We start from the raw sequence: 27,529 nt of genomic DNA, 5'->3' as shown, positions 1-27,529 counted from the left end.
CGGTGAGCGCGTCTCCTTCGGGGAACCAACCCCCTAGGAGCCCTCACCCCTCTCACGCTCCGCAGCCAGTTGAGCCCCCATTGGAGAAAGCTGGACCATCCTCGTGGTGTGTACCGGTTGTCTCCTTTGGGGCTCCCTGTGAAGATCAGATGTCGATCGCTGCATCGGAGGGTGGGTCAGACTTCTCCGCGGATGACGACTCGGCACCGCTGCCTCCTTCGGGTGTGCCAGCAGTGCCTGAGACGGACCCGGAGATGATGGCCATGCTTTCCCGGGCCGCCAACGGGGTCGGGCTCGTGTGGAATCCTCCACCGTGTCCCGAACCCTCGAGGTTGGACGATTGGTATCTCGGGGTGGCGCGTGCTGGTTCTCAGCAACCCACCCCAGTGCCTTTCTTCCCGGAAGTGCATGAGGAGCTTACAGGGACATGGACGGCACCTTTCACTGCCAGAAACCGTCCCGGTGGCTCCTCCTCCCTCACCACCTTTGATGGCGGGGCGGCTAAGGGATACACGCGTATCCCGCCAGTGGAACGGGCCGTTGCGATGCAACTGTGCCCTAACTCCACTTGGCGTGGAGAACCGTGTCTTCCTTCCCGGGCCTGTAAGTACTCGTCGGATTTAACCGGCAAGGCTTTCAAGGCCTGTGGGGAAGCTGCCTCTGCCATGCACGCTATGGCGTTGCTGCAGGTCCATCAGGCCAAGGCACTGAAGGACCTGCACGAGGGTGGTCACGATCCCCAAGTTCTTCAGGAACTTCGCATTGCGACGGACCTCGCGCTTCGTGCGACGAAGGTGACCGCGCGGTCGGTGGGTCGTGCGATGTCCACCTTGGTGGTCCAGGAACGCCATCTCTGGCTGTGTCTGGCCGACATGAGGGAGACCGACAAACTCCGGTTCCTTAACTCCCCCGTGTCCCAGACCGGCCTCTTCGGCGACGCGGTCGAGAACTTCGCCCAGCAGTTCTCGGCTGTACAAAAGCAGACTGAGGCCATCAAACACATCCTGCCGCGGCGGCCAGCTGCTGCCCCCACCCCACCGCCTGCGGCCCCTCAGTCTGCTCGTCGCCGAGGGCGGCCTCCTGCGTCTGCCCCTGCTCCCGCGCCGCCGCAGCAGCCTCCATCTAATCGGCGCCGTGGAGCCAGTCGCAGGCGGGCCGCAAAGAAGGGCGGCAAAGCCAGGAGCAAGCGGCCCTAGGACAGGCGACCCAGAGATGGCAGGGACTGCTCTCCAGGAGACGATGACCGCATCGCTCCATCCCCCGGAAGAGGGCCGGGTGGAAAATCCTTGGTTTCCTTTTGTTTTTGTTCCGCCGCTGGCCTCAAAACCAGCGGTACCCAAATTTTCAATAAAAGAGCAGTTTCTTCCGTCTCTGGGTCCGAAGAGGGCCCGGAGAGCAGTGGGGGGGAGAGAATCCTCACCACTTTCATCCGCCTCTTCTATCGCCAGCAGGCAGCAGTGTGCAGTTCGAGAACGCAACTCCTGCACCTCCGGCCTCGTGGAACCAGGTAAGTGTTGCACAGCACACTCAGACTCCGCTACGGGCCGCCTCCCAGAGAGAGCCTCCCGAGCCGAGCCCCTGTGTTCCACCTCGCTGCCCCACTCCGGGTACGCCTACGGTCCCTTTGGTCCCGCTTGTACGATCTCTGCGAGCCTGGCTAGCGCTCCCCAGTCCGTCTCGCTGGCTCATTCGGACCATCAGGCTCGGCTATGCGATTCAGCTCGCCCGGCGTCCCCCCAAGTTTCGGGCCATCCACTCCACTACAGTGAGAGCAACCGATGCCCATGTCTTGCGCGCGGAGATCGCAGTCCTACTGGCGAAGGACGCGATAGAGCCGGTCCCTCCAGCTGATATGAGGTCAGGGCACTACAGTCCCTACTTCATTGTACCCAAGAAAGGTAGTGGGTTACGACCGATTTTGGACCTGCGAGTTTTGAATCGGAGCCTTCACAAGCTACCCTTCAAAATGCTCACGCAAAAACGCATTTTCGAATGCATCCGTCCCCAAGATCGACCTGAAGGACGCGTACTTCCATGTCTCGATTCTTCCTCGACACAGGCCGTTTCTGCGCTTTGCGTTCGAGGGTCGAGCATATCAGTACAAGGTCCTGCCCTTCGGGCTGGCCCTGTCTCCCCGTGTCTTCACGAAAGTCACGGAGGGGGCCCTTGTTCCCATGAGAGAACAGGGCGTTCGCATTCTCAACTATCTCGACGACTGGCTCATACTAGCACACTCTCGAGATCAGTTATGCGAACACAGGGACCTCGTGCTCAGGCACCTCAGCCAGCTGGGCCTTCAGGTTAACTGGGAAAAGAGCAAACTTGCCCCCATGCAGAGGATCTCTTTTCTCGGTATGGAGTTGGATTCGGTCGCACAGACAGCGCGCCTCACAGAGCAACGCGCTCAGTCGGTGCTGAACTGCTTGAACACGTTCAGAGGCAGGACGGCGGTCCCACTGAAATTCTTTCAGAGGCTCCTGGGGCATATGGCAGCGGCAGCAGCGGTAACTCCGCTCGGGCTGCTTCATATGAGACCGCTTCAGCACTGGCTTCACGGCCGAGTCCCGAGATGGGCGTGGCATCACGGCACTCACCGGGTGGCAATCACACCGGAGTGCCGCCAGACCTTCAGTCCGCGGTCAGACCCCTCGTTCCTTCGGGCAGGAGTCCCCTTGGAACAGGTGTCCAGGCATGCTGTGGTGTTCACAGATGCCTCTGCCACCGGCTGGGGTGCCACTAGTGTTGCTTTCGTCAACGAAAATTATGACGAAATATTGTCGTCAACGAACCGTTATCACCTGACGAAAACGAGACGAGACGAGACGTAAATGCTGGTCATGTGACGATGACTAAAATACATGTATAATGCAATATCGTTGACGAATAAAAACGAGACTAAATGTGGTTTACAAAATAAAAACTATGCTAAAATGTTTCTTCATTTTCGTTGACCAAAACGAGACGAGACGAAATGTTATAACGTCACGACGAATGAGAGAGTTGTGCGTGAACCCATAGCTTTGTCGGGTTTAAATTCTGGTTTGCGACCTGGTCACCCGATTATCAGCGAATTTAACAATATTACTCCATTAGTTATTCTATTAAAATGTCTCATTGATATATTTGACACATTCATAATCATTACTTTTGCCGGTTCTTTGTGACAGCTGTATGTTATTGGCAGCGTCTCTGGTTACATGAACGCGTCACCGCATCAGCACCAGAACATGGAGATTTTATTTTAGAGAATAATCGCACAACCTATTCGATGTTCTATAATTAAATAAACTAATCGAATATCCAAAAATCGTGACTGATCCCTGCATGGAATCTCTTGTTTCTTTTCCCAAATCTTCACTCACGTCTCACCCATTTTCTAAAGGGATTATAAACGTTTCTTCATTGGCTCGCATTTAATTAGGCCTATTATATTCGTATTATTTACTGTGGTAAAGTAGAAAAAGGCTGTAGGACAGATAGCCTACATTTGTACTTGCATGTCAAATTCTTTTTAACACCGTTTGTGCTTGTTATATTAGACAGGGCGCGTCAAGTTTAGTTGTAAAACGCCTTTCACACGCGCGGGTGATTTTTAGTTTCACTTTCTCTGGCAGCGCAATCTCAAACATAGCCTAAATATCTCGCCCTTGTGGAGGATAAAATTCGCTCTTCAGACCAATTCACATCAAGTAGAAAACACGAAGATATCATGAAGAGATCGATGGTCTCTTTCCTGCTCGTGTCCCACATCCCTCTCAGAGCGCAGAGTATAGGCTATATCACGCGTCTTTGTGTGGAAATATAAAACGAGTTTTTATTTTTTATTTTTTAAATAACCCCCCAACCACCGCCGGTAGTTGGTCCATTACCGCGGTGGTAAAAAAAAACTAAAAAAAACTGCCACCGTCACAGCCCTAAATATACTAAATATAATAAGATAACCTTGTTTGAAATTCTATATTGACTGGGTTAAATAGAATTGCATTACTAAAAGAGACTAAAATACAATTTTCATTGACTAAAACTAGACTTAAATGTCATCAGTTTTTGCGACTAAAACTAGACTAAAATGTCATCAGTTTTCGTTGACTAAAACTAGACTAAAATGTCATCAGTTTTCGTTGACTAAAACTAGACTAAAATGTCATCAGTTTTCGTCGACTAAAACTTGACTAGACTAAAAAGAGTGTGAACGTGACTAAAACTAATAAAAACTAAAACGACAGCTTGACACAAAGACTAGACTAAAACTAAAATTAAAACAGGCCGCCAAAAACAACACTAGGTGCCACGTACAACGGGCATGCAGTATCAGGGGTGTGGACGGGCCCCCAACTGCATTGGCACATCAACTGCCTCGAGTTGCTCTCAGTACGTCTCGCTCTGAGCCGCTTAAAAAGGCCTCTTCAGGGCAGAGACGTTCTGGTCCGTACGGACAACACTGCGACCGTTGCGTACATCAACCGTCAAGGTGATCTACGCTCCCGTCGCATGTCGCAACTCGCCCGCCATCTCCTCCTTTGGAGTCAGAAGCATCTGAGGTCGCTTCGAGCCATGTATGTCCCCGGTGTGCTCAACCGTGTGGCCGACGAGCTATTACGAGCTGTGCTCCCGGGAGAATGGCGACTCCACCCCCAGGCGGTTCAGCTTATCTGGAGAGAGTTCGGAGAGGCTCAGGTAGACCTGTTTGCCTCCTCAGAGACCTCCCACTGCCAGTTGTTTTACTCCCTGACCGAGGGAACACTCGGCACGGATGCACTGGCACACAGCTGGCCCTGGGGCCTCCGCAAATATGCATTTCCCCCAGTGAACCTACTTGCACAGACCCTGTGCAAAGTCAGGGAGGACGAGGAGCAGGTCCTTCTGGTGGCTCCCTATTGGCCCACCCGGACTTGGTTCCCAGAACTCATGCTCCTTGTGACAGTCCCTCCCTGGCCCATTCCTCTGAGGAAGGATCTTCTGACTCAGAGACGGGGCACCCTATGGCACCCGCGTCCGGACCTCGGGAAACTCCATGTCTGGTCCCTGGACGGGACGCGGAGGTTCTAGGTGACTTACCCCCAGAGGTACTTAACACCATCACTTCTGCGTGAGCGCCATCTACGAGACGTGTGTACGCCTTGAAGTGGAACCTGTTCGTCGATTGGTGTTCCTCCCGTAGAGAGGACCCCCGAAGATGTTCGATAGGGTCAGTGCTTTCCTTCTTGCAGCAAGGGTTGGAGCGAAGGCTGTCTCCCTCCACTCTTAAAGTACATGCTGCTGCTATTTCAGCATATCATGACCACATAGATTGCAAAAAAGAAGGAAAGCACGACCTGGTCATCAGGTTCCTTAGGGGGGCGAGACGATTAAATCCTCCTCGTCCTCCCTCCATACCCTCTTGGGACCTTTCCCTGGTGCTTCGAGCACTTCAGGATGCTCCCTTTGAGCCTTTGCAGTCAGCAGACTTAAAGCTTCTCTCCTTGAAGACTTTGTTGCTGATTGCACTGGCCTCGATCAAGAGGGTAGGGGACCTGCAAGCATTTTCGGTCGACGAATCATGCCTAGAGTTCGGGCCGGGTGACAACCATGTTGTACTGAGACCCCGGCCTGGCTATGTGCCCAAGGTTCCTACCACTCCCTTTAGAGATCAGGTAGTGAACCTGCAAGTGCTGCCCCTGGAGGAAGCAGACCCAGCCCTGGCTTTGCTCTGTCCCGTTCGCGCTCTGCGTATGTACGTGGACAGAACTAAAAGCATCAGGACCTCAGACCAGCTCTTTGTCTGTTTCAGAGGCCAGCAGAAGGGAAAGGCTGTCTCCAAGCAGAGGATGGCCCACTGGATAGTGGATGCCATCGCCTTGGCTTACCAAGCTCAAGGCATGCCCTGCCCGCTCAGGTTGCATGCACACTCCACGAGAGGCGTTGCATCCTCCTGGGCGTTGGCACGTGGCTCCTCGCTAACAGATATCTGTAGAGCTGCAGGCTGGGCGACACCTAACACGTTCGCTAGATTCTATAGCCTACGTGTAGATCCTGTGTCCTCCCGTGTTCTCACCCTAAACAGGTAGAAGCACTGTGAGTACCGGCTCTGTCGGCTTGCTGCATCCTACTGTTACTCCAGAGTCAAAACCTGTTGAGTCCTCCAAACACCCTCGGCCCGGACATGGCGGAGTGTCCGGTGCCAGGCCTTTGTCCGCTGAATCCTTGAGAACCGGGTCTAGGCTGGGTCCCATATGTGTGACCCTACGGGGATCCCATATGTGTATATTCTCCACCGCTGCTCCTAAATGGAAGCCCGTGTCTTTCCCTTGGGCTAAGTCACCCATTACTCATATGCAGTCCAACCCTCGGGTTAGTCCATATGTCCATTCCCACATAAATCTCATTAAGAATGTGGCTCCCGCAGCGTTCCCCTCCCTCAGTTCGGGCACGCTTTCCCAGTGTTATCCAATATCTCACTGTATGGGTTATCATGGAACAACAGTGACGGATACTCTCGACGTAAGCCCTCTCCTATCGTCCTTCCAGGCAAGAAGGTGTGGAGGCTTACACGGGGCGCTGGATGGGGTGCAGCAGCTGTGGCGCTTTGGTAGGGATTCCTATTCATCGTTCACCACGACGTACGTCGTAGTGACCGGACGATAGGGAACGTCTCGGTTACATATGGTAACCCTCGTTCCCTGAGGGAGGGAACGGAGACGTACGTCCCGTCGCCACATCTGCTGCTACCCGCCGGGGCGACCAGCTTTCAGGCTTGGCTCCTCAGCAAAAAACTGAAGTGCAATCACACCAGCTGCTCGTTAAATACCCGCGCTGCGAGGCTGCGCAGCTGATGCAAATGATTGCACGCCAATGTGTATTGGCTTGTTTTAGTTTCACTCGAAGTAGATTGGCCTCTCTAGCGAGATTCCTATCCGTCGTTCACCACGACGTACGTCTCCGTTCCCTCCCTCAGGGAACGAGGGTTACCATATGTAACCGAGACGATTCATTAAAGACTACTGAAAATAATTGATCAGTTTCCACAAAAATGTTAAGCAGCAAAACTGTTTTCAATATTGATAATAATAAGAAAAGTTTCTAGAGCATCAAATCAGCTTATTAGAATGATATTCTATAAAATATATAAAATATATAATAAATTATTATAATATTTCACAATAATACAGATATTACTACATTGTTGATTAAAAAAAATGCAGCCAAAACTAAAACTATACATAAAAAAAACTTTTTTGTTATTTGAAATAAATCTGAAATAAAATATAATATAAATATTAGATAAAAAATTTTAACTAAACTAAAATTAGAAACTGAAATAAAACAAACTAAAACTGAAATAAACTGAAACTGAAATCAAGAAAAACTATTCAGAAATATTTAATAATAGTAATAACAATAATGACAAACGCACATAACAAAATTACAAAATTACTATAATTATAATTATTATAATTATTATTATAAATAGTAAAACCACTTCACTTTTTCTTTTTTTTCGCCCTCGGCGGGTCGACTTCTTTTTTGGTGCCGCTGAAGTGTCAGAGAGTACCGAGGCACTGTGAATGCTGATGTCATCAAAGTCTGAAAAGTCATCCAGGAAATCTTCCTCGCTCTAAGAAATGAAACATTAAAAAGTCTCAGATCAGAAGCTACTAAAAATGAGAAGGTCACAACATGAAAAGCAACTGCAGAAAGTACCTAATAAAACTGGGTGGAACCAGAAATCTAGGCAAGTATATCTATACCAACAATTCATTAATTGTTCTGGGAAGTGGAAACTATTAGGAACGGAAAAAAAAAACCTAGGGAATCTTTCCATGTGATATAGGTAAAGCCCTTGTAAGTTTTCAGACAGTGAAAAGGCACTCACCGAAGATCCTTTTTTCCTTTTTCCACCCTGGCCTGCTTTCGATTTGGACTTCTTCGGTTTCCCTTTCTTTTTTGTTTCTTTCACTGACTTACTTTTTTTTTTTGCACCAGGCCCTGCAATGCAGTCCAGATGAGATAAACAAAACAGAAAAGTTTTTTGTGAGATCTGAAAACAATACTCCATTCTTCAGACATAAATAAAACACATTTTTACGTTTGCAAAGCTGCATTTTTGTAAAGAAGCTGAAATGATATATGTATACAACAAAGTTAAATTATACTAATTAATTAATATTTCGATGTTAAAATACTTCCACTTATCCCAGCTTAATATCCAGTAAAATATAAATAAACCATTCATAGGATGAAATTACACTCTTCACTCTTCACACTCTAGCACCTTATAACTTTATATATATTTATAATTTATAATCTTTTATTTTTATTTTATTTTTATTTTTTCTATTTTTTTTATTTTATTTATACCTATGTTACTTGTCACTTGTCTTGTCACCTTATATTGTATGTGTACTGGAAGCTACTGTCACCAAGACAAATTCCTCGTATGCGCAAGCATACTTGGCAATAAAGCTCTTTCTGATTCTGATTCTGATTCTGATTCTGATTAAAGTTGCAAGCACATTTGGATAAAGAATTACCAAATGTCAATCATTAATCATGTTACATATGTAAACAATGTAAAAACCTCCACTAACTGCTTTAGAAATCCAACCCTAGATAAACAAAACGATTATTACGTTACCCTTTCCCTCTTTGGTTTTGGCTTTTTTGATTGGCCCAGATGGTGAGATCTGTTGGATACTTCTAATACAAATGGGCGGAGCCACATTGACAGTTTCCACAGCAGCCGCCACAGCAGCCGCCACAGCAGTTGCAGAGGTGCCTTTGAAAGGGTTGTTCGCGCTGAACTCTCTCCATTTTGCTCCAAGCACTGTCATCATTTTTGACATGGGGATCTTGGGGTTCTTCTTGGCAATGAGGGGCCTAACCACAAAGAAAAATGGCAAAGAAAAACCTATTCAATATGCCATGAATTGTGGTGATTTTACTCTAGGTAAAGGACGTTCTCAGGAAGTATGAATCAGAAATTGGAAATATATACTAAAAAAGTGTCACATCAAATATCATGCTGGTTACAATAGACGTGCATTGTGTGGGTCTGACAGCTCATCTTGTTTCAATCCCTGTTATTAGAAAACCTGTCATCATAATGTAATTACTTCATACAGGCATTAGCACTTGCCAGAAGGAATGTTTTAAAATAGAACACAACGTCTCGACAGCAGAGCTTTAGAACGTCCAAGCAGAAGGACTTTAAAATCCTACCTAAGAAACTGGCTAAAGGCTTTGTAGTTGGTGATGGTTTTATAGTCGTCCTCTGAGAAGGCATACTGCACATCTTCGAGACCCCACTCTTGCATCAGCTGACTGGATGACTTTGGTTCCTGGTGTCACATGAGAAACCGTTATTCATTTATTCCCCTGGCTAATAGAGCATAATAGAGAATTTCTATGTGAGAACCTTCATGTTTCCATCATCGTCCTCATCATCGTCCTCATCATCCTCTTTCTTTCGCTGTTTTGTTTTCCTCTCCTTCTTCTCTTTGGGTTTCTTCTTTTTCTTCTTCAGGGTGCTATAGGTGCTGCTCTCACTCCCCGACCTGTGACCACGATCCTCTCTATCTGACATGTCATCCAGCCCGCTAGGAAGCCCCTGTGGGTGCAAGCACAGACATTAATGGGAGAAATTGTAATGCTCAATATGGCGGCTGTAGGAATGAATGTCCAGTCTAGCTTTTCAGTTAAAAGAGCCAATCTGCTTTTTAGTGGAGTTTACACATACATTTCCCGGACCCACCTGAAAGATACTTTTCAGGTTTAAGCATGATTTTAGTGTGAAGCACAATTTATGATACCATTGTTGAATTATTGCTGATTCGAACATGATCTTAACAAACAGTTTTAAAGCTACACTGTGTGATATTTTCCCCCATCTAGCAGTGAAATTGTATATGACTACCCAGTGAATATTAGTTTCTGTTCCTTTCAATTCCGAGGGCGTTTTAACTCCTACGGTGGCCGTATTATTCCAAGATTAACATGGCTTCCAGTTCGACTTCGTCCATGAGTGTTCCTTCAAGTGATGAGGTTACTTGTTTGGTTAGACAAGCAACTATAAAACTTCGAATTTACACAAATAGGCTGAATTACCTGTCGAGAAGAAAGCAGGCAACCTCAGCGTCCTTTTTAAAATCTTTGCTCCTCATGAGCTCTTTCCATCTGGGAAAAGTTACTCCAATATTGACTTTGGTCTTGCTGATTTGCCTGTCACGTTGACGTTTTAATTCTCTCTTTCGCTTCCTTGCTACATGTCCTCGAAAATAGGCGTGATCCTCCATCTTCAGCAATCTTTCAAATCTGCCAGCAGTCGCGAGTAATCTCCTCCTCGCATTCGTCACGGTGTCACTGAGTGTAAAACGCGAAAGGCGAAGCTTGCATTTCCAGGTATGTCCCTCTTTGGCAAATGTATTTTCAAGATGGAGGCGCAACATGGCTGCCGCCATTTGAGCGACTCGCTTGTATGTATTATAAATGGCAGATTTTATGCTTACGAGAATACTTTATTAGTTGGTGGAAGTAATTACACATGAATGAGCACATATACTTTTGATAGAACAAAGTGTTTTTTGCTAAGAATCAACTTAAAAAGTTACACAGTGTAGCTTTAACAAAGTAGCCAGTGTTTCCCATTAATTACCATAATGATAATCAAACCAGATGATTCATAATTAACCGAAAATATACTTCTCATGATAAAATAAAAGATCTTTACCGTTATGTTTTGTGCCATTGCTTTAGCAAAGCATCTGTCAAACTAACACTGAAATAGCAATATGGCTCAGTGCTCTTATAAAATCGCTGATGCGCTGCGTGTTTCAGAGTAAAGCGCAGCACTGTGTTCATTTAAACACGAACAGCTCATGATGATGCTGTGTGATGTGCAGTTGGGAACACAACGTGTGCCAGTTATGCTTTCTTTTCACATTCCCATAATAAACCATAATTCCCAGATGGGCCAAACAGCCTTTCACTAAATTTGCAATGAGAAGCATTTGACAACCTGTAGTCACAGAAAATGAAAGGGCAAGTTCATCCCCACATTGACAGGCCACACAACTACCACTTTGTCGCTTGGTTGTTCATAAAGAGATTGTAAAATAATAAATATGTATCGAGCGGTTTAGTCCAAATTTTCACAGATTGAATTTAGGCTTTTATTCACATAAACATTGATCAGCAAATATAAACAGAACAGAAGCTCAACTGTATGTGATTGATGCGTAAGAACAAATCTTATTGGTTCTTGCAGAAGCTCAAACATGCTGCGTAACACGAGAACGAACCTCATTGGTTCTCGCACGTCAAGCTACCATATCTGATGTGTGCGTTGATTAATGTTTATATGTGAATAAAAGCCTAAATAAAATGTGTTCATCATAAAAAGCAACCATGTCTCTTCAGAAAATTTGGACTTAACTAGATTTATGAACTTTTTGAAGGGTCAAAGTGGTAGCTGCATGAACTGTCAATAGAGGGTCAGAAATCTCTCAAATTTTATTAAAATATCTTGATTTGTGTTTTGAAGATAAACGAAAGTCTTATGGGTTTGGAACGACATGAGGGTGAGTAAATGATGACAGAATTTTCATTTCTGGGTGAACTAACCCTTTAAAGGTCTACCGGCAGTTTTAAGCCAAAATAAATGTTCAAGATTTAACTCTTGCAAGTGTAGAAATAAAGACATAAGAATTGTAATTTCACTACTGTAAAATAATTATTACAATATAAAATACTTTATTTATTTTACAGTACAGTTGTATTACAATAGTGATATATATATTTGTCTAAGAGATCATAATAATAATAATTATAATTTTGTATGATGATGATTATTATTATTATTATATGAATTACCCCATTCATTGTAGCTATGTATGCTTATGTCCACTGTACACAGAAAATAGCTAGTTATCAAGTCAACTGACTTGTCCTAAAGCGACTTTGATGCAGGCTTATTAAAAATAGCACTATAAACTTTATAATGGACAATATAAGTATTCAGGAGCACAAAAGTCTTGCCTCTGGAAAAATATAACTTCAGTACTTTGAAGGAGCATTGAAACAGTGATCCTTTAAACTGGTAAAGACCTTGCATCCATAGATTTTAGGCCTAATTAAAAACAGGCTTTTACTATGGCATAACTATTGATAAATGTACAATCAACTCCACATTTTCAATAAAGGAAAAAAACAGATCATTACGACACTATTATTAGTAACATCTGGAAGCAGGGAAACCAATCAAAATGATCATACTGCTAGAGAACGCACGTTTCTGTGGGTGAATTACTGTGTGAGTGTGTGTGTGTGATTGGAGAAAGCCTGTTGCTGTGCTGCAGCTGTGCACTGGCTGGCAGACGTCTCCTCAGTGCAGGGTAGGCCGGCATTGCCGCAGAGCGCACAAGCTCCACCAGCAGCCGTTCGGAGTTGCCATGGAAACCAAACTGTGCAGTGTTGGGTGTGTGGGGGGGGGGGAGCTCTCTCCACTGCAGCAGCCAATGGAACAGCGCCATCCAATCAGATGCGTTTGCATAACGAGCTTGTTATGAAGAGTCCCCATGGTTGCAGTGCCTGTGTTCTAGGGCCCGTCTAGACAAATCTCAATCACGTATATGGGGGAGGGAGAGCGAGAAAGTGAGAGAGGGAAAGAGGAGGGATGCTTGTACGAGAGGCAAAGACTAGAACCACTAAAAAGCTCCACAGCTGGAGTTGAAAGGTCTCCCAAAATCTAAACCACAATAATCTGACAATGTACCACAAAGGGAAAAAAGATCCAATGTAAATAATGTGCCACAAAGAGGTTTTCAGGCCGACACCATCCTGCAGTTCTTCCCTATAGAAAATGCTGTACTTTTATAGGAATAGTTCAGCTAAAAATGAAAATTCTGTCATAATTTATTTACCCTCATGTTATTACAAACCTGAGTTTCTTTCATCTGTGTAACCCGAAAAAGAAATGTGAGGCAGATTTGCCATTTTACAGGCATCATCGGCTCTTGTGTCTTGTGACTATCAACAATACATTGAATGTTAAATCTAGTTTAGTGACCTATGGAAAATGGGAAGATATTGAACAAACAAATACAATTTCAGACTTTTCCACATTATTTTATGGCTTCACAAGTCGTAAACAAAAAATTTATTAATCTGTATTTTCATCTTATTTTACAGTAAAAATATAATTATACTTAAATATACTTACTAAACATACATAAAACAAAACACATTTATTCCTGAATCAATATTGCATTAAGACATTTCCAGAGAAAATATCTTAAATTAATCTGATTTTACTTACCCCAATTTGTATTTTTGTTTTTTAACATTCTACAATAAGGTCCTATTAGTTAATGCATTAACTAACAATGAGCATTTATTACAGTATTTATACAACTGTTCATTGTAAATTCATGTTCAAGTTCAAGTTCAAGGCCCATTAAATAATATTAACAGATATAACTTTTGATTATAATAATGTATTAGCAAATGCTGAAATTAACATTAACTGCAGTTGCTTTAATTAAATGCTTTAGAAGTACTTTTCATTGTTAATAAAATTACTGATGTAGTTAACGTATGTTAACAAAAGGGACTTATTGTAAAATGTTACCTTTTGTCTTGTTTTAAACATAAAACAAACCAAATTTATTAAGGTTTATATGCTTATAATATTGATGTTTTAACATCTTTTATTTGACATTTGATTTTTTTTTTCTAGAAAACAACACAATAATACAAATATTTAATGAAATTTTATTATTATTTTGCAGTGTTACTTCTGTGCTACTTTTTTGTCCTTTTTGGAGATTGACAGCCCCAGTAACTATTCACTTTAATAGAAAGTATGGAGAGAGAAAAAAGCAACGTGAACACTGCTGCAAAAGAAAGTCACACGGGTTTAGGAAGACATGAGAGTGAGCTAATGATGAAAGAATCTTCATTTTGGGGTGAAATATGCCTTTAAATACTGCATTTTCTTTGGGAATGCACTGCATAATAGTGTCAGACATCTTCAGGATCTTTTTTCCTTTGAGATATTGTTTCCAAAAACATCCTCATCTTCAACACACCCAGACCAGAAAAAGAAAAAAAACACTCATCTGTACAACTGATATGTCACTTATCATTGTTTACATCTGAGAAAGCATCAGTTCTCACTCTCCTGTTACAATCCCCAGACTCTCCACAGTCTATCAGGCTCCGGCGCAGGTGGCCGGCTTTGGCGAGCTGAGCTGTTAGATTTGCGGACAGCAGAAGGGCAGGCGAAGGTTTTGACCCGCATTGATTTGAGCCTGTGTCTGACACGGCACTGCAGGGAGAGCATGACTGACGCCAAGCGGGGCTCTTAGCTGCTGAGGGGAGACCTCTCTGCCCTCTCCACGGCACATTTAACACTGCTGAGAAGGAGGGAGGGTTGAGAGAAAGACTGAATCTGTGCAAGGAGGCAGAGAGAAAGTGAGGGAGGGTTAGGGCGGAGAAAGAGAGGAATCCCTCTCATTATCTCAATGGTAAGCACAGTCAGCTGGGGGGACTGTGACCGACTGACCTGTCAAACGTTTTATCTCTCGCCAAGGCGCGGAGGGAGGACTGACTGAGGGAGGACTGACTGAAGGAAAAAAAGCTGATCGGTAAACAATACAACAAAATACCCCGAGGTCAGGAGAGTCGTTTCATACTGATCATTCACCTCATGAGAGCAGCGCTTATGCCACAGCCTTGTCGACAATAGCGCACCTGGCCTTTCTTATGAGTGCTATTATGTTTTGTATGCTGAAGTCAGACCAGGGCGCCACTTGTTATATGGATGGTATAACGTCAGCGTAACGTTTCTGAGAAGAAACCCTGTTTTTCATAAGATAGTTTCCATTTTTAGTTCCTTGTCTTCCGTGGAATACAAAAGAAGATATATTTTTTTGGATAGTTCAGAAGAAAAAAAATAAATCATACTATGAAAGTATGTGGGGTTCAATGTTGTTTTGGACCCCATTGACTTTCATTTTATGGCTATGGACAAAAACATTCTTCAAAATATCCTCTTTTGTGTATTGTTCAGAAGAAAGAAAGTCATGTAGGTTTGGAATGACATGAGGGTGAGTAAATGATGAGAAAAAAATATATATTCATGATGAAAAACATCCAGTATATTTCCTGCTCCGTTCTTGTTAACACTGTTTAATTTGTACGTCATGCCCCAACCATTTTTCAATATATCTTTTATGAACCATAGAAGAAAGAAAGCTTTGGAGTTTGGAGCAACATGAGGATGAGTAAATGATTTTGGGGGGAATTATCCCCTTGAGTGTGCATTGAATTGGAATTGTTCCATTTTTTTATTTCATAAAAATAAAAGTTTTAATGATAACTTGACCAAACTAGTAGTATCTGACTGAACTTTACATTTGAACTGTCCCAGGTTTTCCCATTACAAATCTTGTCACCTCACTGATGACACATTTATAGTAACTGATCATTACATTTAAAGCCATTCAAAAACAAAGATGCTATAAATACCATAATTGCAGGTTTAACAAATGTACGACACATGAAAATAAATTGCATTCTGATTATGTCACATAATGACAAACTGTATATTTCATCCATGCTTCAAACAATCAGATAACATTTATAAAGTTTCTTACCTCCTTCTTCTTCTTTTTCTTAACTTTGGGCTCCTTTCCCTCCATTATCTTGCTGGGTTTCTTCTTCTTATGCTGTTTAACCGAATCATCCTCAGAGAAGAATCTCTCTAGCGGCGACAGGGGGACGCTCTGACGTTCACCTTCCTCATCCTCATCTGAGAAAAAAACAGAGGAGGTTTAGTTACAAGACACATCACATCTCCACCATCCATCCATCCATCCATCTCTCCATCCATCTATCCATCCGTCCATCCCTGAGAAAAAAACAGAGGAGGTTTAGTTACAAGACACATCACATCTCCACCATCCATCCATCCATCCATCCATCTATCCATCTCTCCATCCATCTATCCATCCGTCCATCCCAATCTCATGAAAAAAGTAACTATGTTACGATTATGTATGAATTCATACAAAATCTATCTTTATTATGAGTTGGTGAATTCATATGAAATAGTAAGAAATCTATCTATCTATCTATCTATCTATCTATCTATCTATCTATCTATCTATCTATCTATCTATCTATCTATCTATCTATCTATCTATCTATCTATCTATCTATCTGTCTGTCTGTCTGTCTGTCTGTCTGTCTTCTGCTGGGGGCTTGCCTGTGAAGCGGAGACTCCTTTTAGAGGAAAAGCAAAGATTTTATTTGAAACTGAAAGGGGAGCGAAAATAGAGAGGTGAGGTCTCTCTGCCACCTGCTGAACTGTGAATCTCTCACTGTAAACAAAAAAACTACTGTCTAGCAGCACACATTCACTGTAACACTTCAATAATGCCACGCTGTCAAAAAGGCTAAGCTAAGAAAAAGGAAAAAAAGACATCAGTGAGGCATCCTTTGCAACCGAAACTCTACGGCACGACTCCTGCCGACTGTCTATCGTCAGCTCAGACGGCGGCCCATGAAATATGCAGCGCGTGTGGTGGAGTCAATCAGCTAAAGCCCTGTCCCGCAGCCCACCATGCCCCGTGGGAGCTGCCAGAGATGGGGCTTTCCCAGCCTCTTGGATGCTATCCTCAAAATCCACTTAACCTTCATTTAGCTGCTACTGTTTGAGGACTTCAGCTCCGGTGAGAGCAGCCCCTACGCGGTTCAAGCCCAGCTTGCAGCCCTACAGGGCATTTCGGGTATTTACTCACGTAAAATACAAAGCTCACCATCTTTCTGTCAGCTGCTGGGAGGCTTTTTCTTATTTCAATCTTCTACCGCACATAAACAGAGCAGTTGCCTGTGAGATGACAGATATTTAGGGCAGTGCGTCTGCAGTACATCTCACAGGGAGGCTCTTTCATGTCGGCAGAATATGTCTGCTGCCTGCCAGGCGCATCAAGCTCACATCTCGTCTTCATTCATTTCTCACTTACAGTCGCGGTGATGCAACACAGCACTCTTGAAGTGGGGATATCTGGCAAAGGTTTTACATTGTCATCTGACTTTTAAGGGGAAAATTCACATTTATAAATCAAACCAATGTGAATATTAATATATCAATCCAAATAAGCTGAAGTGTGTGTTTTTTTCAATGTTAAGACTTTATTAAATTCCCATTTAATATGCAAAGAGAATGCTATTTTTGCATCCTGAAGTTGCTGCAATAGGCGGTCACGTTCTGTGCAATGTTCCCGGGTAAACAGAGCCTCGGCCAGGAACCGCCAGGTGTTTAAAAGCTGTGCTGCTGCCATTTGCTAACTGGTACCAAGCCTGAAAATGTCATGACATGCAGCCATACATTTCTGTGTCAGCTAAGCACGGACATTGGGGTAACTTTGACCTTGTAACAAGGGCTGGGTCATTGCCACACTCCATTAGAGATGGGATTCAAGGCCGGGCTCGCTGTTAAGAAGGGGAACGTTTACAGGAAAATGCATTAGCTGTCTGACAGAGTGTGTATGTTAATAGTGCCCCCACCGTTAATGTGATGAGACAGCATGGTTAGAACACCCCCTCATTGAGACCTTCAACTTTTATAGGCGCTATCTCTACTTTCTGAAGACTATATCCTTTCTCCAAGTCCAAGGCTCATTCACAATCCTTTGCTTTGCTTTGCAAAGACATACATAGTGGCAAAACTTGCAAGTACACAAGCAAAGTAGTCTAAAATGAATGTCCTAATAACCCATAAAACTAGAACAAAGGCACTGAAATTGAGTTTAGATGCTCTAGTTATTTTATTCCAGCATGCATATTCTATACTTCAGTAATTTGTTGGTAAAATTCATAAGATGTTTTAATTTGACACACACTGTGGAGTCTGATGCAGAGACTGATGACACACAGACATATGTGTGTGATGCAACAATGATTTACACGCATGCACAAACTCCAGCAAAGAAGGAAGGGGTGTCAGCTTTCACAGCGCAGCTTCCAAAAATAACCCCCACCAATCAGAGTGATGAGCAGAGGGAAGCTCATGATAATCTTTCAATTTCAAAGATAAGACTATGTAAAAGAAAACCAGACTGTGAGTGGAGGAAATAGAGGAGGCAAAAAACACTCAAATGACTTTGGATCAGTTTCACCCTAATGCGTCCTAATGAGAATCACCACAAACAGAACTCTAACTAGCATTGTTGGGGCACGACGTACAAATGAAAGAGTGCTAACAAGAACAAAGCAGGAAATGATCTATTTTTCTCATCATTTTACTCACCTCATGTCATTCCAAACCTACATGACTTTCTTTCTTCTAAACAGTACACAAAAGAATGTTTTTGCCCATATAATGAAAGTCAATGGGGTCCAAAACAACATTGGACCCCACTGATTTTCATTGTATGAAAAAAACAAAACAAAACATATTTTCAAAATATCTTCTTTTTTGCGATCTACAGAAAAGTCATACAGGTTTTGAACGACATGAGATCGAGTAAATTAGAGAATTTAATTTGTGGATAAATTATCCATTGAATTTGCAACGAATTTTGAGACTGCAAACCTTTGGAAATCTGGGAAAAATCACTCTTTCTCTCTGGAGCCGCTCCATCCTTTGTTCCTGATGTGGCACACGAGGAATGTGGAGTCAAGTTGCAACAATTTAAAAGTAACTGATTAAAATGTACATATCTTAACAGAGCTGATGCACATCCATTAACCAAATCCGATGGAGGTGAAATAGCATGCAAATTTTGAACTTGCTTTTGAATTCTTTATCACGTTTCATTCTCTTAACATTCTTATAAATCATCCGTTTGTTTCTTTGTATCTGCGTTTAGGGCACGCACCAGTGATCACTTCATTGCTCCTACTGTGGGCACCAGTCATGTGTTCTGCAGTGTTTGGATCGTGCAGTAAACACAACAGTACTGTTTGCAAATCTCACTTCGATGGCCTACTATACTGCATTCTCAATATAAGTCCTATCACATTACTGCATCTTAGCTTCACTGTAATGAATTCAAAATAAAGAAAAATATGCTTTACGGTTCTTTGCGGAGAAGCTAGAGATGAATTGTTTGAATGTAGGCCTAATCGTATTGTACAGGAATTATTATGCAGTGGTTTGCAACTAATTAATTAAAAAGCTCATTTCACATCTTAAATATAGCTAAATTCAAGTTGTATTTAATAATCTCACCAAAAATTCATCAGCCAACTCAGAATAGGAACCAGTGAACGTGTTCTGGCCTGCACAATGAAAGCAATCACAGTGAATGGGACTAAACAGCATAACCCAAAATCCTGGCTAGTCCTGCACTGCATAGATTTCTCATTTTTAGCACATAGCGGGGGCTTACTGTCTACACGGAAAGAGCATGCTGGCTCATAAATTATTTCTCAATTATTAATTCTTCTGCATACTGCACATTATTTCAAACCATTTGCAGCCCGCAGCAGCTTCATCTCTGGCATGTTGCTGCCTAGTAAAAAAAAAAAGAAAAAAAGAAGGTAAATACGTGATTGGGGCGCAAATGAGATAGTCGTGCACAGGTCGGTCACGTGATTAATTTGTGACTAATTCAGAGGCAGCCTAGACCGAGCTGTGAGCGAAAAACTATAAATGTATTGATTTTATTGAACTGAGGGCCATGAATGTATAAAAGGCAGGCATGCAGGCAGAACTGGGTCTTTACTACGCGGCTTCTCGATCACACCACTGAGAACCATACTCTCACAATCTATAGCTTTTGAGACCAATCTATAAAACAAAACCAAAAAGATTTATGAGTCTTTTTTTAAATAAGATGCATGCCTTCCACCTACACAAGAAGCATAAACAGACAGTGTGACATCATAAGAATACAGTCAAACAGAGATTGTCAACAGCAGTGATGAACCCATGGATAAGGCTGGCTTTGGAGTTAACCTTGAATATTACCAAAGAACCAAATACCCAGCATCAACGTGAAGGATAATAACAACAAGAAGAACAATTTTCTGTAAAGCAGCTTTTGCACACAAAAAATCTGTTACATACATTCGTTTAAATTAAGCAAATACCCCTCTTTCAGGCAACACCACAAGTCTACACTGTAATTCCAATTCTGATGAACTGTAGCCTATCATTATCAGTACATTTTACAGTAACAAACAGATTAATAATAAATCAAATAGGTTTGTATCATTATATAATCCAACTGCAAAATCTAAAATCATCAAACCTATAAAATCCCCACTGTATTTTTACAGTGTAGAAATTAAACTCTTATAAGATACTGTGGACTGTCTTGGCTAAAGTCTGTGTCCAATAGACCACAGAGGCAGAGGATCATTGTAGCTGATGTTTTCCTGTCACACGTGGCTCTGTCAAGCACATGCACTACTTTTACAAGACAGTGTGACCACAGAGAAGCTTTGTCACCATCAGCCCTTAAATATTCCTCGGAGGAATACCATAACACCTTTTTGGGAAACTGATGATGCTCCCTTTTTTTGTGTTTAGATCAGCTCTAAACGATGCATAAATCACAACAGCTCGGTCTTGCATACTATTTTTACAATATTTTACAATAAGATATCATTGTGCACAGTGGGTGCAATATCAGAGCAGCCAGACTGGAAAGAAAAAAAGACAGTGGGTGCATGCATAACTCATTTATATGCAAAGACAAATGCGCCTGTAAAAACAACCCGCCGGATGAAGGAATACGAACATAGCTGAGAAATGAGAATCGCAGACTGATGGTCTGCTGGAGGACAGTCGCGCTTTAATGACTCAAATACAGTCGGACAGTGTACCGTTATTTTTGGACGAACAGTGTCCGGTGTGAGAACAGAAGCTACTGAGACTATAATAAATCGCACGCGCGTCAAGCCCCTTTTCCTCCGCATTCAACTAGGCGTAGCAGCGCAGTTGTGAAGGGCAGAACTCTCCCTCCCCTGTGACTCTTTACCCCCTCACCTGGCACGTCGTCCTCAAAATCCACATCGTCTTGCCCCTCATCTTCATTGCTTAGCGATCCGGGCATCTTTACCGCATAACAAGAAAATCACATCCGAGATACAGGGATAAAGTCCTGAAACTTAACCCTCTCAATGCCCAGATTTTCAGATTCAGAGGAGACGTCTACTAAAGGTGAGGTAAAAATGTTCTTTTAATATGCTCTCAATAAAATAAAAGATGGCTGCCCTGTTTTAAAACATCTTTCCCTTTCTCCCTCTTCTCTATCCAAATCCTCCAGTCTGAAAATAAGAAAGAGACAAAAATGGAACACACATGCCCAGATTGTGACGTCTGGTCGGTTGCCATGGCAATCCATCCCATAGTTTCCCGACACAACTAGTTAGTGCTTTTCTGCTGGTAACCAGCTTAACTAGTGCTGAGAGTGGCGGCGCGTGCACCCGTCTCGCGCTGGCATTGCCCTTTTCCCGCTCAAGTTCGAGGAATGCGAGGTTATACAGGGAGACACACGGGAGAAAGTTCCCTCACAATCCCTTTTCAGTCAGGCGAGGGAAACGCATAATAAGAGCTGGGGGGGGGGCTGAATAGTTGTCCTGTTTTTTTTTATTTTACAAATTTAGGTCGACCAAATTATACATTCAAGGTCACGGCTGAACGCACAAAATCTGACGCCGGAGTTTATTGACGTTTTAAAGGGACGGTTCGCTAAAAAAAATAAAAATAAAAAGTCTCGGGCACCATTCGCTTTCAATGCATCTTCTTGCAATTCTATAAATGTGAATGGTGACTGAGGCTGTCATTCTGCTTTCGCATTTTGGGTGAACAAAAAATTACCAGGTTTCTGTTATTTAAACGAAATGTTAATATTTTTAAAGCAAATAAATATTCAATTTATTCTTGTGAACCTCCTTCAGGACAGTCCGCGAATCATGAGCCGTTGTCAAGGATACTGCTGCCAGACGCTCTACGTAATAAAACAAGACATTTAAAATAATGTTGTGAAGCTGCAACAATCAAGAACAATTCAAAACGTCGGAGTAGAAACCAGCATAAACCAACTTCTGGTTTGCTGTGGTCTCCCTGTCTAGAGTGGTTTTAGACACTTTTCAACTGGTCCGAAGAGTTGAGCAAAAGCTTGGGAAATCAGCTAAACAATCAACCATTTCATGCCGGTTTTAAGTTGTTCCCTGATAAATGAACTCTCTGAACCCTGTGAGTGCACAAACTTCAGTTGCTATGGAAATTATTGGTCCTGTCTGACTGGTGGTAAGAGTCTTTATATGCTTTAATGGAACATAAAGGAACAGACTTCTGTTGCTCTAAAAATAGAAAGAAAATGGATAATTATAAATCAAATGGATTTTGCCAGCACTTTTGCACCATCAGAGCAAAAGACACAATGTGTTGAACATACTGAAATGAGCACACCAGACACAAAGAAACAGATTTCTTTTGAAAATTTATTGAATTTACAAAAGAGTGGCATGGAATTATTTAATCTTCATCGTCTTCCTCCTCCTCATCCTGATTTATCTGGAAGTAGCGCAGTTCATAGCTCTCCTTGGTGTTCGCTACTACACGCAGCCAGTCACGCAGGTTGTTCTTCTTGAGGTACTTCTTGGTGAGATACTTCAGGTACCTGAAGACAACAAATAAACACTTAAGTGTGACCATTCACAAATGGCATTGAGTTTCAAATGATATGGTAATATGGACATAAACACTAAAGAAGTCTGAGTTTACAGCCTTTTCCAATGTGCATTTAAAAACTACAAATACAGGTTCTCAAATAACCACAAATGACGGGGGGGGGGGGGGGGGGGGGGGGGGGATCAGAACCCTACATATATATGATTAGAATGTTTTAATCTTTTATCTATTTATAAATATAGATTAAGGTTTTATAAGTAACTACTTTGTATTCACACCATTTGTTTTACTGAAAAAAAAAAAAAAAAAAAAATCCCTATGGTAATCAAAAAGGTCTTAGTCAGATCTTGCTTCCCAGACATATATTTGACAAGGACAAGACGTAGATGACATGCCACAAAGAGAAGAAAAAAAGTGATGCAATATTTAAAAAGCAGCAGCAATACAATAATTAATATGTATTTTAGGGATGCATGATATATCGGCTACCATATCGATATACGTTCATTTGTCAGTTATTCTTGTTATCGGCCCAATATGCAAATTTAGCAGATATATTGAAGCCGATAAATAATGGATTATTTCCTTCAACTGAGACACTTCAGATGTTCACCATAATGGTTTTTATTTGCTTGAAATAAGATTTAATAACACTTCAAAAAAGGAAAACAGTTAAGCGCAACTCGAGTGTCACATAGGCTACATAGAATTATGAGAATATTATAATTGTGTGCTTGGGACATGGATTTTAATGGGGAGTCTTTATTTTTGGCCAATATATCGGTTACCAGATTACAAATATATAGGATTATCCGTATCGACCAAAATTGTAATATCGGTGCATCCTTCATGTAATGCCTTGCTTGAATTTTCACAGTATAAGTGGAATAATAGTCATTACACAAAGATCATAGTAATGTATCCGAATTACACCAATTAAACAATTAACTTCTAAGCCACTGCAAAATAAAAGTGATTTAATGACCACTCTCAAAATGATTTAATACTGTATATCCAACACACTAACAATGGTAAAGCTGACATTAAAGCCACAGTATGGGTTGCTTTATGTTTTTAATATTATAACAGCTCTTCTGAAAAGCCTTTTCTAGTAAACAGGCTGGAATTCAGCATCCAGACGCATCAAAAGAAATGCATGATTGTAGTCTATATATAATAGAAAAAAGGAATTTTGACAGTACTTACACTTACACTTAAAATACACGTTTGATGGCAAGATGCAAGCACAATACTTCAGTTTGTCATTAAATAAATCAAGGATGAATGTAAAACATCTCAGTGACTGAACTGGCAGTACACAACACTTGCAGTTTGCAGAATATGGGCTGTTTAGTCAATGACGACATTTACATTTAAGCTACAGTTCAGAGTTTGCAAAATGTGTACGCTTATGATTCGACAACATTCTAACTGAGAAAAATGGACACTGATTTACAGAGAAATATTTTTTTTTCATTGACATCTATCCAGTTTTGATGACTAAGGGGCTGTTTGCACGACACCGTTTTAATCTAAAAACGGAAAACTATGCATTTCATTTACACAACAACGGCGTTTTATATATATATTGCACCTTTCAATTCTCCTTGTTAACCACAAATGATCAAACATCTTACAAAATTACTCGACAGCATTCTATCAACAGCTTACCTGACCAATCAACAGAAAAAACAGGCATGACCATATTCATGGTGCAGGAAATATAAGATTTCGTTATCACTTTTCAATTAAGTCTTATTTGTTAAAATTAATGCATTAACTTGCATTAACAGTAGGCAATATATTTTAATACATTTTTACAGCATTTTACTTTGCTAAGGTTAGGTAATAAACATGTTTATGTTGGTTCGCAGTGCATTAATGTTAACAGATACAATTTTTGATGTTAAAAATATATTAGTAAATGTTTAGATTAATATGAACTAAGATTAATAATAAATACTGTACATGTACTAATAAAGGACATTGGATTGCATTGGAAATAACAGCAACAGAGTGATAATGGCAAAAGACCATATAAAGTGCACAAATTTACTCTTGCCATTTGGTAATATATGTACAGAATTTTTCAGATCCATTATCTTGACTACTTTTACATCTCATTTTAGTTGTAACTTATCTAAATTTTCAACATAATGGTCACAGAGTAATAACATCAATAAGATAATAGTTAGCATCCCTTCCTAAGCATTTAACTTCAGGAAAGTGGATCTCTAATCTCAGACTCACCTTTTAGAGAAGGGGACCTCTGATGTCACTGTGATTTTGCTTTTGCTCCTTTCGATGGAGACCACACCACCTCCCAAGTTACCAGCTTTCCCATTTACTTTGATGCGCTCCTGAAGGAACTGTTCCTAAAGAGAGAGACATACAGACATGCATATAAGATCATACAGAAATACAACTGCAAGCCATCAACCCTTGTCCCCACATTTATCACAGCTGCACAAACATCCATCAGTTATTTTGAAAATGAAATAAAATCAAAATCAATTTTACAGAATGAATGAAAAATTAGACTAGACAATTACAGAGACTTAACTATCAGTACAAGTACACTTTGCCACTTATTTAAGCCATTAACAGACTATGGCTGCAACAACTAATTGATAAAATCAGTTATTATCGACAATGAATTTGATTATCGATTAGTCACGTCTGCGCGCTGTGCCTGGGAAACCATAAGCCAGTCACATCGCTTTACAGTAGTGAAAAAAACCCTTTCTATGGACGAAACGTAAAAAAGTATTGCCATTTTGCATATTCTGACAACGAGCGTCTTTCTTCACAGATTTCAATGAACGAGCGCCGGTGCGCACATACGCGTCAAACAGACGGAGCGCAGTAGAATAGGAGTGCATTAATACTGCCTAAACAGGGTATATTCAGGAATCATGAGAGTTAAATTGAATAACTTTTAAGACCTTTTTTAAGACCCTGCAGACACCCTGCTAAAATAAAAATAGTTCGAAAGAAGGTGTAGTTTTAAAATTCGACATGTAACAAGTAATCATTTATGAGATCAGTAACAGTAAAGGAAATATTGTTGGAGTAGCCCATTTATGTAATATAATTACTATGTTCAGATGAGTGAATGTGTGTGAGCCTACAGCCTTGCCATAGATACATTCACTATATTTGTTTTCATAGACTTTACATTACACATTGTTTAATAAACACAATAGTTTAAAATAGTGGATTAAAATGAATCTATTTAAAAAATATCTTTGAATGTATAATAAATTATATTTCTCCTCCAATAAATAATTGATTTAATCGATTATCAAAATAATCATTAGTTGCAGCTCTATAACAGACAAATTATATTTTTGTTTCATGTGCCATTTAGGGGCAGATCTACCTGAAATGGATACAAGCAGGAAATGCAGTTTTACATGTGTAACGTTACATAAAGATCCAGTTCTGATATTTTGATTAAATATTATGAGGTTGAAAAAATAAAACGTATGCAAAGATAAAATATTCACAATAAGATATATAACATGCATTTAAAATGGATGGGATGAATTTTCATTTCATGCAAACTTTAAAAACATACACAACACTCAAAATGGCTTGTCAGTCAGGTAATAAGATTGGCGATTTCCAGTTTTGTGTGCACTATGCATCAGAAAACCAGTGTACACTTACAAAGTTAGCAGCATCCATGATGCCATCCTCCACAGGGTGGGTGCAGTCCAAGGTGAACTTTAGGACCTGCTTTTTCTTCTTCCCACCCTTGGTCACCTGCTTTTTCTGTGAGACACAATCAAAAACACAGGATGAAATCAATAGAGATCAGTGTTTCCATAAAAAAAGAACTGGATGGCTGAATTCATGTAAATACATCTAAGTTACATGAATCAATCACGTTTCTCCGATCATTCATTAAAAATAGTTCTAGCAAAACGGGAATCTGACAGCATATATGACAACGACCTACGGTTACACATATTTCAAAGCAATAACGAAATGAGTTTAAAAACGTTGAGGCAAACGTGAAAATAAATCTCCAACGCAGGCATATCATTTTTGGCTAAGTTAGCTTCGTGGTTTTAATTCTTTGGCTAGAAAATTGCTTTAAAAACTAAATACCAAAAAATATAACTATCTACATTTCGATACATCAGTATTTTCGAGAAACGCTCAGTATTATAGTAGATCCTGTGTCGGTTCTATGAGAAATGCTAATCTGCTAACTGGAGGTTGCTACAACGTGGTTGCTCACGAGCAGGCCTCCCTCCAGACCTCCGGTAAACAAACGCTTTTAAAAACAACACTGATGCACACATTCTTTCGTTAATCAAATTACTCAAACTCTCAATTATTCGCCTTTAATATTCACTGATTTCTGCGAGCCTGGAGGGACGTGACAAAACGTATTTTGTCGTTTCTCAGAAAATTTGCTCGTACTCACAATCGGGGCCATGGCCGACAGTTTGGCAGAAAGAGAGAGGAGAGGGAGCGCATGCGCATTGAAAACTTCCCGTTATAATCTATTCCAAACACAATCGATAGAATCAGTTATTCGGAGATTGATTAGTACAGCCACTGGATCATGAAAATAGCTATTGTATTTATTTGTACCTAATATACTGCCTTGTCTAAAGTATGTTGTTAAGTGGAAAAATCGCTCGAAATAAATTGTAAAAAATTATCAAGACTTACTATTTTTATATGTACTTACTGAGATTACTAATTCACATGGCTTATTGGAAAGACTTGATATATAGCTAGCTCAAATATGGACATATAGGCTACAGACAATATGAACATATAGGCTATTAAACTATTGGTAAAAGTAAAACAATAACTTAAGAGACCATTGATATCCTATTCCACAAATAAAAGTATTATTATTTAATACCCTTACAGGGTACA

General features: G+C 41.3%; 3 protein-coding genes across 5 annotated transcripts in view; 1 reads left to right on the top strand and 2 right to left on the bottom strand.

Annotated features, from left to right (window-relative positions):
• The window catches only part of chd5 (chromodomain helicase DNA binding protein 5), a 45,896-nt gene extending 24,373 nt beyond the window's left edge, over positions 1-21,523 (bottom strand). The window contains exons 1-7 of one of the 2 annotated variants that reach the window (XM_082154990.1): positions 20,978-21,523; positions 15,633-15,787; positions 9,395-9,586; positions 9,199-9,317; positions 8,615-8,856; positions 7,853-7,965; positions 7,465-7,594 (exon numbers count right to left, since the gene is read on the bottom strand). In XM_082154990.1, coding sequence (XP_082011116.1) covers positions 7,465-7,594; positions 7,853-7,965; positions 8,615-8,856; positions 9,199-9,317; positions 9,395-9,586; positions 15,633-15,787; positions 20,978-21,044 — 1,018 coding nt within the window. In that variant the 5' untranslated portion in view covers positions 21,045-21,523. The remainder of the gene's footprint in view (positions 1-7,464; positions 7,595-7,852; positions 7,966-8,614; positions 8,857-9,198; positions 9,318-9,394; positions 9,587-15,632; positions 15,788-20,977) is intronic. The other variant, XM_082154989.1, reaches the window with a different exon arrangement.
• Positions 1,875-5,067, top strand: LOC309487385 (uncharacterized protein). 2 transcript variants are annotated; one of them, XR_014201833.1, is made up of 3 exons: positions 1,875-2,597; positions 2,633-2,739; positions 4,310-4,502. XR_014201833.1 is itself a non-coding variant. In XM_082155033.1 (2 exons), the coding sequence occupies exons 1-2, from the start codon at positions 2,175-2,177 to the stop codon at positions 5,047-5,049; spliced, it is 1,305 nt and encodes a 434-aa protein (XP_082011159.1). In that variant the 5' UTR covers positions 1,875-2,174; the 3' UTR covers positions 5,050-5,067. The 2 variants fall into 2 exon arrangements, 1 of the variants encoding a protein (XP_082011159.1); XM_082155033.1 differs by having other exon boundaries at positions 1,875-2,739; positions 4,310-5,067.
• Positions 21,524-22,419: 896 nt separating the features above from the next.
• On the bottom strand, positions 22,420-27,145 carry rpl22 (ribosomal protein L22). Its single transcript, XM_082156063.1, has 4 exons — positions 27,066-27,145; positions 26,300-26,404; positions 24,878-25,002; positions 22,420-22,616 (listed from the first exon to the last, which is right to left on the bottom strand). Exons 1-4 carry the CDS (start codon positions 27,075-27,077, stop codon positions 22,472-22,474), a joined length of 387 nt encoding a protein of 128 aa, XP_082012189.1. The 5' UTR covers positions 27,078-27,145; the 3' UTR covers positions 22,420-22,471.
• Between the last annotated feature and the right edge of the window lie 384 nt (positions 27,146-27,529).

Source organism: Leuciscus leuciscus (assembly GCF_965113295.1).
Source record: "Leuciscus leuciscus genome assembly, chromosome: 23".
NCBI classification, from domain to species: domain Eukaryota; kingdom Metazoa; phylum Chordata; class Actinopteri; order Cypriniformes; family Leuciscidae; genus Leuciscus; species Leuciscus leuciscus.
Note: the sequence above shows the minus strand (reverse complement) of the source record. Positions and strands in the feature narration are given on the sequence as shown.

Coding starts and splice junctions, on each gene's coding strand:
- LOC309487385 (XM_082155033.1), top strand. CDS start 2,175: ATGAGAGAACAGGGCGTTCGCATTCTCAACTATCTCGACGACTGGCTC. Junction 2,740..4,309: donor CACCGGCTGGGGTGCCACTA/GTGTTGCTTTCG, acceptor ACGGGCATGCAG/TATCAGGGGTGTGGACGGGC.
- rpl22 (XM_082156063.1), bottom strand. Junction 25,003..26,299: donor TCATGGATGCTGCTAACTTT/GTAAGTGTACAC, acceptor CTCTCTCTTTAG/GAACAGTTCCTTCAGGAGCG. Junction 22,617..24,877: donor GAGGTCCCCTTCTCTAAAAG/GTGAGTCTGAGA, acceptor TGTTGTCTTCAG/GTACCTGAAGTATCTCACCA.